The sequence below is a fragment of the Mytilus trossulus genome, chromosome 10 (genome assembly GCF_036588685.1).
Source record: "Mytilus trossulus isolate FHL-02 chromosome 10, PNRI_Mtr1.1.1.hap1, whole genome shotgun sequence".
In the NCBI taxonomy this organism is placed as follows: Eukaryota; Metazoa; Mollusca; class Bivalvia; order Mytilida; family Mytilidae; genus Mytilus; species Mytilus trossulus.
Window position 1 is genome coordinate 50600025 of NC_086382.1, and position 12363 is coordinate 50612387.

The 12363-nt window shown below is 31.1% G+C and overlaps 2 protein-coding genes across 4 annotated transcripts in view; one reads left to right on the top strand and one right to left on the bottom strand.

Moving 5' to 3' along the window:
- Positions 1 to 6490, top strand: part of LOC134687566 (protein still life, isoform SIF type 1-like) — a 143926-nt gene extending 137436 nt beyond the window's left edge. For all 3 annotated transcript variants that reach the window (XM_063547962.1, XM_063547964.1, XM_063547963.1), the window contains one exon: positions 482 to 6490. In XM_063547962.1, coding sequence (XP_063404032.1) covers positions 482 to 1145 — 664 coding nt within the window. In that variant the 3' untranslated portion in view covers positions 1146 to 6490. The remainder of the gene's footprint in view (positions 1 to 481) is intronic.
- Positions 6491 to 9926: 3436 nt separating this feature from the next.
- LOC134686315 (E3 ubiquitin-protein ligase TRIM45-like) lies at positions 9927 to 12363 on the bottom strand. Its single transcript, XM_063545985.1, has one exon. The coding sequence runs from the start codon at positions 12352 to 12354 to the stop codon at positions 10441 to 10443; it is 1914 nt and encodes a 637-aa protein (XP_063402055.1). The 5' UTR covers positions 12355 to 12363; the 3' UTR covers positions 9927 to 10440.

Sequence of the window (12363 nt, forward strand, 5' to 3'; positions counted from 1 at the left end):
GACATGTTTTCTGTTCCTTTGACATTTTTCTTCCTGTTAGCTGAAAACTTTTTAAAATATCATGCACATTTATGTAAATTTCCTTACACTCATATCTAGATATATGCAGGGGTGTAAATAGAGAGCCACTAGGTCACCAATTATGTTGAAATAAGTTGTTAATTTATTGCTGTGTCATTTTGGTCTCTTGTGGAGACTTGGATCATTGGCAATCATACCACATCTTCTTTTTTATATTTTTCCAATTGATGTTAATGCATGAGTACAAACTGATCTTTTTTGGAACTTTTTTTTAGTTTTTTTCCCCAAAGCTATGTAGTCCTATATTCTTGTCCTAGCATATTTAAGTTTACCTATTGTTATTGTTGATTCAACTTGAATATTCCTGATTTTAAAGGTTATTCACATATGAAACAATTATCTGTTCATTTTTGTTATTATTTTGGAGATTATCTAATATTATCTAAATATCTATTTTTAGTTCTGTAGAGGCCAAATCAGACTTTATGAAGATCATAAGACAGACAATCAGAGAAAGTGTTCGCAAAATGACATTACCACCAGGCTCCCAGCCTGCAAAAGGCAGTTATGCCCCTTTTGGTGGTCAGAGATTACAAAAGCTTCCTTCAAATATACGGACGTTAAGTAAATTGAGAAAAGGAAGTGCAAAAAGTACTGACGTTGACAGACATTCAGCAGAATTTGAGGAGAAAATAAATGTGTTAGAAAGTGAAGATTCTTCGTCGTTTAGGATTCGTAGTCGGACGGTTGGGGATTTAAACGATATGGAAAATGATGAGGACAATAATGTTTATAAACCTGGCTCATCAGAACCTCAAATTTGTATTGATACAAAAAGTTCGTGTTCATCTAATTCTAGTCTAAGTTCAAGTAGCAAAGCAAGTGGATCAGCGGCTAAATTAACACAGGCAAGTGGCAATCCGTTAACATTTTCATCGGGTAATCTGTCACAGTTAGAGGGTTCCCCTGTGTGGAAACCACGAAATGAATCTAATGTGATGGTTCACAAAGGGCCACATTTATGTGTTCCTAGCAGTGCTATAAGTAGTAGTTTAGTTAATAGTGCCATGTTAAATAATACTTTATCAAATAAGTTACCTGATATAAAAGACACTGAATGTTGACCTTTCGTTTCAAATTTATAATAATTCATAGAGTTTCATTTTATTGTATATTTGGTAGTTTTCATTTTTAAACAAAGTTTACGTTTCTAATGTCAGAATGATTTTAATTATTTCAAGAATGCATAACAGTTTAAATTAGGAAATGGAAAAAAATATAATCTAGGAAAAAGAAAAGAAATTCTGTTTTATTTTTATCCATAACAAAGTTTTGTTCCAAAGTTTCTAAGATAACATACTTATATGCTTTTGCTGAAAAATATTATGAAGTATTTATTCAGATAATTGAATAGAATATTTATATACAATAACAGCATTTATGTTGGATAATATGGGAATTAACAATATAATACTCAAGAACCTAAGTTAATCATATATTTTGTTTTACCCATCAATCGGATATCAAGCTACATATAAAAGTTACCATAAACATATTTCTATCAAAATCTAATATGATATATATCAGAAATCATTGCTTTTCACTTTTGTGTATAATATTCATTAAGAAACTATTTTTTTGAAATCGTATCATGAATTCTAGCTAACAGAAGTAGTTAAATGTATTGGCAATGAACAGTATTAAAATTTGACTTTTGTTCAGTATTAAAATCTTTGTCTTGATATGACACCTTAATGTTTCAGCACAAAGATTGTTTTCTTTTTCACTGTCCTCATGGTCCTGTGTTTGCTCACTTTAATCAAGTAACAACAGCCATGGCATGTCATGTTTAAGGGGCTTTGATGGGGGAAAAAACTATTCAAATCAGGAGTATAATTGTAACATTTTCTTTTATTTTGAATAACATAAACTGAAATACTTTTCAAGACATGCTAAAATAATTCAGTTTTACGTCAAAGAAATGCCTAGGCTTATAGCAAGTGCATTTCCCTACATAAGCTGAAGATTTATTGTCAGTTAGTTCCGTACATACCAGAAAAGTAACAAAGATTATTTTCTTTTTTCACTGCCGAGTTCACTCACTCTAATCCATAAACAACAGCTATGATCTGTCATGTAAAAAGGCTTTGATGGAGAGAAAAGCAATTCAAATCAGGAGAATAGTGTAGAATTTCAGTTTGACCGTGTAGACAAAATCTAAAATAATTCAATTTTAATTCAAGGAAAGTCCTAGAACCAAGTGCATTGCCATAGAAAAGCTGTTAATTTATTATTAGTTTTTCCATACATACAAGAAAAATAGCTACGCAAAGCAATTCTAAGAGAACAAAGAATTTTGATAGAAATGTTAAAAAATCAATAGATATTTATGGTAATAAAATCATCATGCATTAAAAAGAATATTAAGATATGGAAATAACATGTAAATCTTGGCGTGGAACATATTAACTAACCTAATTACAATTTTACACAACAATATAAGTTATACAGAATTGTGGACTAATTTCCACTGTTTCTATTGACATCTTGTTACAGTATGCTGTATGGTTATTGATCCACATCGACAGGAAACCAGTCCATTGAAATATAACGTAACAAACACGTATAAGGTGTTACCACACGCCATTATCTTCATGTAACCTGCAATGCCTCAGTAATCTTATTTGTTTGTTTTCTCATGTTTTCAGTCAGTTTAATATTAAGGTAATTATATATCTCAGTCTACTTGATGCATTTGTGATGGAAATGTCAACCAATTCCCAGCCTTGGGTTATTTATTAGTATCTGCATCAGCTTGAAAATATTGTTTTCAAATATTTTTTTTAATTTCTGTAAATATTTTTGGGGGGGGTAAAAAATCAATATATTTAAAAAAAACAATGATTTTATTTTAAAAAGTTTTAAAAATCATCATTGAAGTCATTCAGAATTTTTTGAAAGAATCAGCACTCAAATGCTTTATTACTCAATGACATTATTTTCAAGCTAAATGTACAATTGATCTCCATTTTATAAAGGCCATAAACGTCCTAAGGTGCTGGAATTATCAGTATTTGCATGTCTTAACTTTGGTTGATGGTGCCATATATAGACTCCACGCCAATTGCATAGCGATTTTATATATTTCATTTGCAAGCCTTGTACAGTCACACAGCTTTAAGTGGTCACAGAGGTTTAAAAGATCGCAATTTTGTATTCATGGTATTATTCATGCAGAAATGGAGTAGTTGCACTAGATACCAATTCAGCATAATGGACTTTGTCCAACTCATCATAGTGTCCAGGAAATACAAAGTAACTGTCCAAACTCTCATTTAATTCTCAACTTTCTGTTGTCAACATGATTTTAAGTCTCTATAAGCTTTAATATGTCCAGCTCTCAAATTGTGCTTCCATTAAATCTTAATTCCCTGATTGTTTCTTATTTTATTGAGGAAAAAAACATATCCTAAGTGACTACAGGAATATAGTATTAATACAGTAGATCTCTATTGGTATAAATGTTTTATGCTAAAATTTTTACTGTATGTTATTTATCTGACTTGCTGGAGTGTGGTTTATTTACCACATAATTAAGAATCTTTATAGAAGTACTTGTCCTTCTGGAGAATATTGGTTGATCCAAGTTCATAAGATGCTGTGTACAATTCACAAATAAATGGTCCCGGTTTGTTCTTATACAGTTTTTGAACTTCCTATCATGGAACAGGAATTTTGTAATGTTATGTTTAACAGAGTCATGTTTTGCTTCTGGAGTTGCAGGTCAGCGCCATATCATGCATTATAAATCATTGTAAATCATTGTACAACAAATGGAAGTTTTAAACGACCTTGACTGGCTATACAGCCCTTGCACAGTCGGGATCATTGTACAAACATCTATCATCTGTATATATACCTGTATATATTGTTACCATGGGAACGTGCAATGGGAACTAATTTAACAAGCATGTTGGTCTTTTTATTATATCCTCTTTTTATAGTGCTTAATCATTTTCATATATATGTAATTATGGAAATTTTAATATATGCATTTAAACATTATTTACATATTTAAAGCATGTACATTAAAAGAAAGTATGTAACATAGAAACAAACTAAACTGTAGTTGTGGAATTTTGTCTCGCCTAGAAGTAGAGTTTTTCTTGTATGGCAAAATAGATGTTTGTCATTTTCATCCATATGGTAATTGTAATTATTCAAATTTTCCATATTGGTCATGTAACTTATTATTGTAATTTTCTTTTTTGTTAATTTTATATAAGCTTTGTGATACTTATAATTAGATCTGATTGTACTATTTATTAATTGATACATTTAGTCAGTTCAGGAATATTAGAAGGAAAATTTATATCAGTGAAAAATGTATTTATACTATTTAAAGAAAACATTAAATTGGAATTGAAAAACATATTTTAATAGTTGGGTATGTGTATAAAGTACACATGTTCCCATTGCTTATATTTTAATAGTGAGGTATCTGTGTAATACACAGATTTTACCATTGCTGTTGAGAATATATGTATACAAACCTTTCAAACATGTATACTGCAGGAAGATAAAATTCTCATGTTGTTTCTGATCTGTTGAATTTGAAAAACATCATAAATACAAACTTTCATTTAACTTTTTTAAGTCCATAATGTTCAATAAGTATCAATTTCAAATTATATTTTGTTATGTTGAATAATTAGAAGACTGCTGAAGAAAACTGTAAAGTAACTAAAAGCTATATATATATATGCTTTGTTAGATGTTCACTCAAGTAAGAAAGTCCCAATAGACATTATCTTACATGGGGAAAAGACCAACTAAATGGTTTAAATTTTGAGACAAAATTTGAAAATTGACATCGTTATTGATGATCAGGAATGGCAGGTTTGAATCATACACTAGTAACCTAGAATTACAATACTCAAGCAGTTTATTTACTTTTGTAACAGGAAAGAAGAAAAGAATCATTAATTGGTGCAGATTGTGTATTTGTTTGGAAAATAATTGGAAGACATTTGTTATTGTTTTTTTTATATTTAAGAATTGCATATATTATCATTCTGTTGTGTCCATACAAATACAGTGCATTTTATGTTCATTCAGAATATATATTCAGGATGAAGCGACATGTATATTTAAGTGACAAATTTAACAGCCAAATCTAATAAGGGCAATTTTAAAAACTTTGGTGCATCTATTCTCTTCACATTGATAACTGTGCAGCAGTTGTTTATTTCATTTAAAAAAAGAGTCCTTTTAAAAAGTTAGTTTCTCAAGAGTCAAGCCCCCTCCCCCATCAAACCAACCAACTAACACAATTGATATTGTTATGTGACTGCACTTTTTAAACAAGTTTTGGACAAAGATCTCATTTCGTTTTGTTTGAAAATCTGTAGTGCATTTTAGCACAACTGTTGGGTTAGAATTACTTACCTTCAGCAAAAATAAAAGTTTTCATAATCACAACCTTATTGAAAGAGTTCACTCTGGAATTGAACTATGAGCTTTGAACACATTATAATATTTGAAAGGTAGGCAGAACATCTAAGATCATTATAGCGATTGTCTCCAAAAAGGCCTGTAGTATATACTTGAAGATTTATACATGTAGATGGTAGTCATCTCTGTAAAGACAAGAGACAAAATGGTCTGTTTTTTTTTTTTTGAGGAAAGGAATGAAGAGACAAACATTTTTGGATTGACAAAATTAACTTAAAGACAACTAGAAAAAATGTACCATGCTTTGTTTTCAAAAGGAGACAGAGATGGAAAAGATATCTATGACCATATATCATCTTTAAATCATAAGCAAATGTGAAACCACTGTTTTCTTATCTAAAACATTTATTTCAATTTAAAAACTTGAAGAACATTGAATATGAAAATCTCATTTTCCATAAGCACAGAAATATCAGTTTTAATTCAATTCTTCCAACGATTTGCTGTAGCTTGGAATAGCAGAGGAGAACAAGGAGCACCCAAAAAATGACAAAAGGCATTTTTAACACCAAAGTAGAATTTTAAAGAAATACTTTTTTTATTCTGACAAGTATTAAATCAGTTTTACAAGAAGAAAATTTATGTGAAAAACATTTAACTTTTCTAAAATCTAAAATGCTATTCTTAAAAATGATTGAACAAATTCATGTGATGCAATATATTGTTTGTTTTGTTTTATATTTCTATCAATGTTTTTACAATCATTTTTTCATTTTTTATGTCAACATTTAAAACTGTTAGAATTTTTAGTACAGTGTCCCTCTAGGTGTTAGTTACTATAAATAGATCAGGGAATCTCCGAAATTTACATATCAGATTTGACAGAATTCTCTTTCTTGTGTTTTAAATAGCAGATCTTGATATTATGTTGTTGACAATCTTTTTACTGCAATCTATCATTTGTCAGTCATTTGTTTTCATTATTGTAAACATTAAAATGGTTAATTTATTTATACATATGTGTTTATTATTTATATATTATGTTCCAAAACAGTAAAGTATCTGCTTTATTGGACAATAATAACTTCAAGTTAAATCCATAATATCCAGCAGAAATAAAAATGAGACAATTGAGCAACTTGAGGAACACTTACAATGGGCAAAACATGGACCCTGAGTGCTGTAGAATGGATCCTAGGATGACCCTGATTTGAGTGCAGCTATAAGTTTAATGTAGATGAAACACGTCTTGCATTTCAAATTATAATCTAGTATCTTTGATGGTTTGATTTGACCAAATAGTACATTGTTAAACTAACATATAAAAATTCGAACCCGTTTTCACCTTCAATAGCCTTGCAATTAGAGAAGTTTAAAAAGGAACACACGAAGGACTGGAATTAAAGTGATAGAGTTCATTTGATATCTGCCCAAGTGTTCGGTTTTCCTTAACCATCCACGATCTTCAATGGTCCATGACATATCGGACATTTGAAAGTTTCAGGTAAAAAAAAATATCCTTTTTCACTAATGACAATATACACGTATGTATACAGGTTTCACAGAACATATTGAGACCTGTAAGATATTTTGATATTTTAAATGTCTCAAGACAAATCTTACAAATTAACAAGTCACTATAGCTTTCCTTTGCCAATTCCTTCTCTCGTCAGCAAACGTCGTCATTTTGAATTACAGCTGTCTTGTTATACACTTCCTCATTCAGGGATCATTATGCCAATTTTTATATTTTGCAATTCTTTGACTCCTGTACTTTATTCTGAGTTGCTGAGTATGTATGTACTCGAGATTCCGCCAATTTAGACGCACCCCTTGATTGACTGCAAGGGTACAGCGGATCCATGTACATTCCCTAAGGATTAATGGAGATGTGTCCTTTACAATATTAACCCACCACCAGAAAAATCCCCACCCAACACCGCCCAAGGGAGCGTGTAGGACACGGGAAAGTCTGTTATTAGACTTTTAAGACGCACCTCTTGATTGACTGCAAGGGTACAGCAGATCCATGTACACTCCCGAATGATTTATGATTGTTAATAAAAGTATTAAAACAAAAATAGAAAACGAACTGCAAGGATATACAAATGGAAAAGTCAATCACCAACAGCAAATTCAAAAGCTCCAAAACATCAAAGAATGGAAAACGACTGTCTTGTTCCTGAATTGGTACGGTATACAGTCATTTCCTTTTAAAGAAAATGGCGAATTAAACTTGGTTTTATAACTAGAGAAACCTCTATCCTTACGACAGTCACATACAATTCCATTATATTGTCAACGATTTCTGAACGAAACAAACAGACATAATATGTTTAAAATGTCAAAATTAGGGGTACAGCAGTCAACATTGTATTATAATCTTAATCACTTTAAACACCAACAGATATGCCAACAAAGAAAACAAAATGGCATATATACAATGCACATTAACAAACAGGGGGGAATGCAAAAAGGGACCACAGCACAAATCGTTCGAGAGATGCATAAGTTCCGAGTCACGCCAGAGGGTTACCACAAAAAAAATGGACTAAACAGTGAAGGTTAATTGACAAAACAAATAAAAAGATAGAATATCACGTACTTAACATGATCAAAAACGTTAGCAGCTATTCATAAAGACCATCATGTATTATAGCTGAAATTGATATTGAATATTTATCAACAGTATCTAGTTTTTTTCTGATTGGGCTTTATAGAAAAATGAAGCGATTTTTTTTACATATCCCTGTTTCACCAGCTTTCTGGTCATACACCGGTGACGTTCCTAAAAGTCTGATTAGCATCTGCAAGCTATTGAATAACGAATGAATAGGGAAATGTATATTCCACATGCAGATGAAATTGGTCTACAAATAAGGTGGGAGCAATTATTAGTTTCTAAAATCGAATCATCTAGTTTTTCATGGATTCTGGTATTGAGATTTCCGCTTACACCAAATTCGATGTATAAGTCTAAAATTTGAGGCGATGGAAACTCTTCTCATTCCTATTAGGAACCATTTTAATTCCAACTGTTTTTTGAACATCAGATAAAAAAGACATTTCACAAATTTTTTAACATTCGAAGTTGGAAATCTTGAAGCTAAACGGTTTACAGGAAATAGCATCATAAGCAATCTTAAGTGCACAATTCTTGCTAGATTTTACAATGTGTTGTAGGTAGCTTACAATGAGGTTAGCTATTCCTCGAGTCAGAAGGTTAACAAATTAACGAAGTAACGTATACTTTAGTTGGAGATTGAAAAAAAGTATCGTAATTTTTTTTCAGTCTCTTCAGGCTTACACATCAATCTGTGGGTTTGTTTTTTTTGCGCGCTTGTTTAGCAGGTTATTCTTGTAGGGCCCGCAATTTTTGTGTAGGTTTTTCATGTAAGTTTATAAATTATTTGTTAAGTAAACTTATTCAATAATTTTCCATTGGAATAAATGCCCCTTATTACATGGAGTTACTCGGAAAATCTTTTTAAAGAATTCGTTCTGTGTATTATCATTTGATAAAGGTAAACACTGTCCGTCTCAATTCTTGTGGAAATTATGTGTCTATGTACAAACTGCATTTATATGCATGAATATAAATTAAAACAAGTATAATTAAGCTCTTATTATTTTTTAAATCGGAGAAAACAAACTTTATTACCATTTTTAATTGTAGAATATTCAAATACCTCATACTATGATAAAGATGGTCATCTGTCTGACTTTCAATTGAAATAGTACCAATCAATTTCCCCCAACTATCTCCATAGTCTAAAGGATTGCCATAAACCAGGATTGTTCTGCGATTATACGTCTGATAAGGGGCATTATGTCGATTAAACATGTTAGGGGAGAGTTGAGCGTTCGCATTGATTGATTTTGTTTTTGAACGTAATGATTTTTTCAGAACAAAATCATCGCTTTTGGCATATTGTGGTATTTAGGACTACTGTAAAAGCCTCGAAAGATAGCTGTGAAATTGTACATTGATTGCTTTAGAAAATAAAGATCAAAATTGTTTTGGCGATTAAACATATCTTTTTTATATATATATATTACTAGAATATTGATACTATTCCACAAATACAAATTTTGCTTTTACAGCAATTTCTCCATTTCTTTAAGGCTTTATGGACAGTATTACATTTTTAGACAAATTAAATCGAAGAAAAAAAAGTATTGTGACATGAAATAAAAGAACAAACGTAAAGCGGAAATTGGATAGTGTTTTATGATTATCAACATCAGAACTTCAGTGTGAGTATTGCATGAAAGAAGATAAGAAATGAGTAAAAAGCAGTCCTAAATCGTCCGTAGTCTAAAAAAATATATACAATAAACTATTCGCATCAATATATCTTATCAACAAATAAATTCAGTAGACTAACAAAACGTACATAAAAGAGAATAAAATAAAAATATTCCAGAAAAAAAAACCCGATTGACCCAGGTCTAGGTATAATAGACAGCATGTATTATAATGAATTGAAAAAGTAGTTCAATTCTCTTAAAGCAAAGTAAATTTTTCCTGTGTTTCTTGAAAACCCATCATTCAATACCCTAAGATTGTTTAGTCAAAAAGCTATAAAAAGGTTAAAAAGAGTCCAACCAAATACCGAGCTTAGCCAAAATAGTCATACGTCAACTATAACGAAAGGAATTTCTAATTAGAATTTGACTGATTTAATACCGACTAATTTCTAGGAATTTATGTCATTTGTATTAAAAATGTCAATTGGAAACACATTGGCTGATAAAATGGACAGTTTCAGGTACATAAAAATAATCAAGCAGTGATAATCACTATTATCAACTTTTCATATTTGTTGTTGTACTTCTATCAATTGATCGATTTGCAAGGTATACGAATAACAAATTAGTATTTTTTTGGTTATACAAGTACATTAATCCAAAGAATAATATCTGAGAACTACAACATCTACAATAATATCACTTAATAACATCCTAATCAATTTGACATATTAACACTTTCCCACCGTGAAAACTAGTGAACAAAAATCTGTTACTGTTTTCTTCAAATCGCAAAACCCATAAATAATCACCCGGTTTGGTAGCAAATGTTGAAATAGGAATGACCCTTATCAGCTCACATGTTGGGGTTAGCTGATGTATTGTGTCTGAAGTATGCCCAGCAACATATATGTTATCTTCAAAGTCAACACCATACGTGAATGGAGTATCGTCACCTGCATAAGTTAAAGTTCCAGTGGAAGATACATGTTTAATTGAATTTCCTTGTTTGTATATATAATCATCTTTACTACTGCAACATACAAAATAAGCCGATGCAGATGATTCTACAGTCCGGATTATTTTGAAAGAAGAATCCAACCATGATATGTATGAGTAATCAAAATTTGAACTTATATACTCGTTATTTACAAAGCTCAAACCATATATTTTTATATTGGCAGTAATTGTTTTATGCAGAGTAAGTGACTGAGCGTTAATTAAGTGAATCTGAGTTGAATGTGTTGCCACTACAACATTTATGTCATCAATTTTTGTTATGTCACTTGGAGTTCCTGTTATTTTGAGTTCTCCTATTTGAGTTCCTTTGTCATCGTATTTGATAATTTTACCTTTGTAATCAGAAAGTAAGATATAACCATTTAGGAATATCCCACTGATTTGTTCTCCTCCAACTACGTTTATTGTAAATAATAGTTTTACATTCCCTGAATGAAAATTAACTTTACTTATTCCCTGTAGACGTTTCGTGGTTGAACCTTTTAAAATTATTCGACCTAGTGACGTTATATCAGATGTTGTGTTATTTGGTTCAAACGTTATTGATGTGTCCTTTATTTCTCTGGTAATTTTTGTCACTCTTTTGTCAACTTGTGGAAGATTTTCTAAAATCTCTTGCATCTTTATTAAGCAATGCAGTTCTGAGCCGTCAGTGATACAAGCGTCAAATATATTCTTCCAATTCATGAAATTACTTTTCAAACTTGACAGTTCAGTTACTTCATCATTCATATTAATGGTTACTTGTTTCTTCGAATTCATCAGTTCATCCCGTAAATTTTCCTCAAGTGATTTTGCGTGTCTAATAAGATTGTCTCTCAACGTCTCGATTTTTGAAAGAACAGTACCGATGTCCGTTTCGAACGTTTTTATATTCTGTTTACGTTTTTGAAGAACATCTTCCAAGTTTTTATTACTTTCGTGTAATCTTTTGACCAGTTCTTTGACTTTTTCAGACTCCTTTATTCTGTACAAGGCTTTATCTATTGTAACAACTTGTTCACATTTCCGGTGGTGAACTGTTGCACAAAGAGTACAACACGGTTTACTGTGATCTTTACAATACACTTCTATTGTTTTCTTTGGGTGTTCGTTGCATGCTACTAAACTAGAAAGCGACAAAGAACTATCTTTGATCACATCTTTTATTTGAATGACTTTATGGTCAATGCTCATTTTAAAAGATTTATGACTTTCTTCACAAGTATCACAATATGCCTCTTCACAAATGGTACACCAGGACACGGCTTTTATTGATTTATTTTTACGTTCACAAGCATTGCATTCTTTCGCTGCTTGTTTTAATTCTCTCTGATCTATCAACGAAACGACAAAATGATTCCCAGGTAATTGTTTCGCCCATTCGTCCGCTTTTTCTTGACACTCCTCAATCCGAACTTGTCGACGACATATCGGACATTTGAAAGTTTCTAGTTTATCCTCCTTTACCGTTGATAATATATACGTATGTATACAGGTTTCACAGAACGTATGGAGACATGGAAGATATTTTGGTACTTTAAATGTCTCAAGACAAATGGTACAAGTTAACAAATCACCATAACTTTCCTTTAGCAATGCCTTTTCCACGTCAGCAGACGTCGCCATTTTGTATAA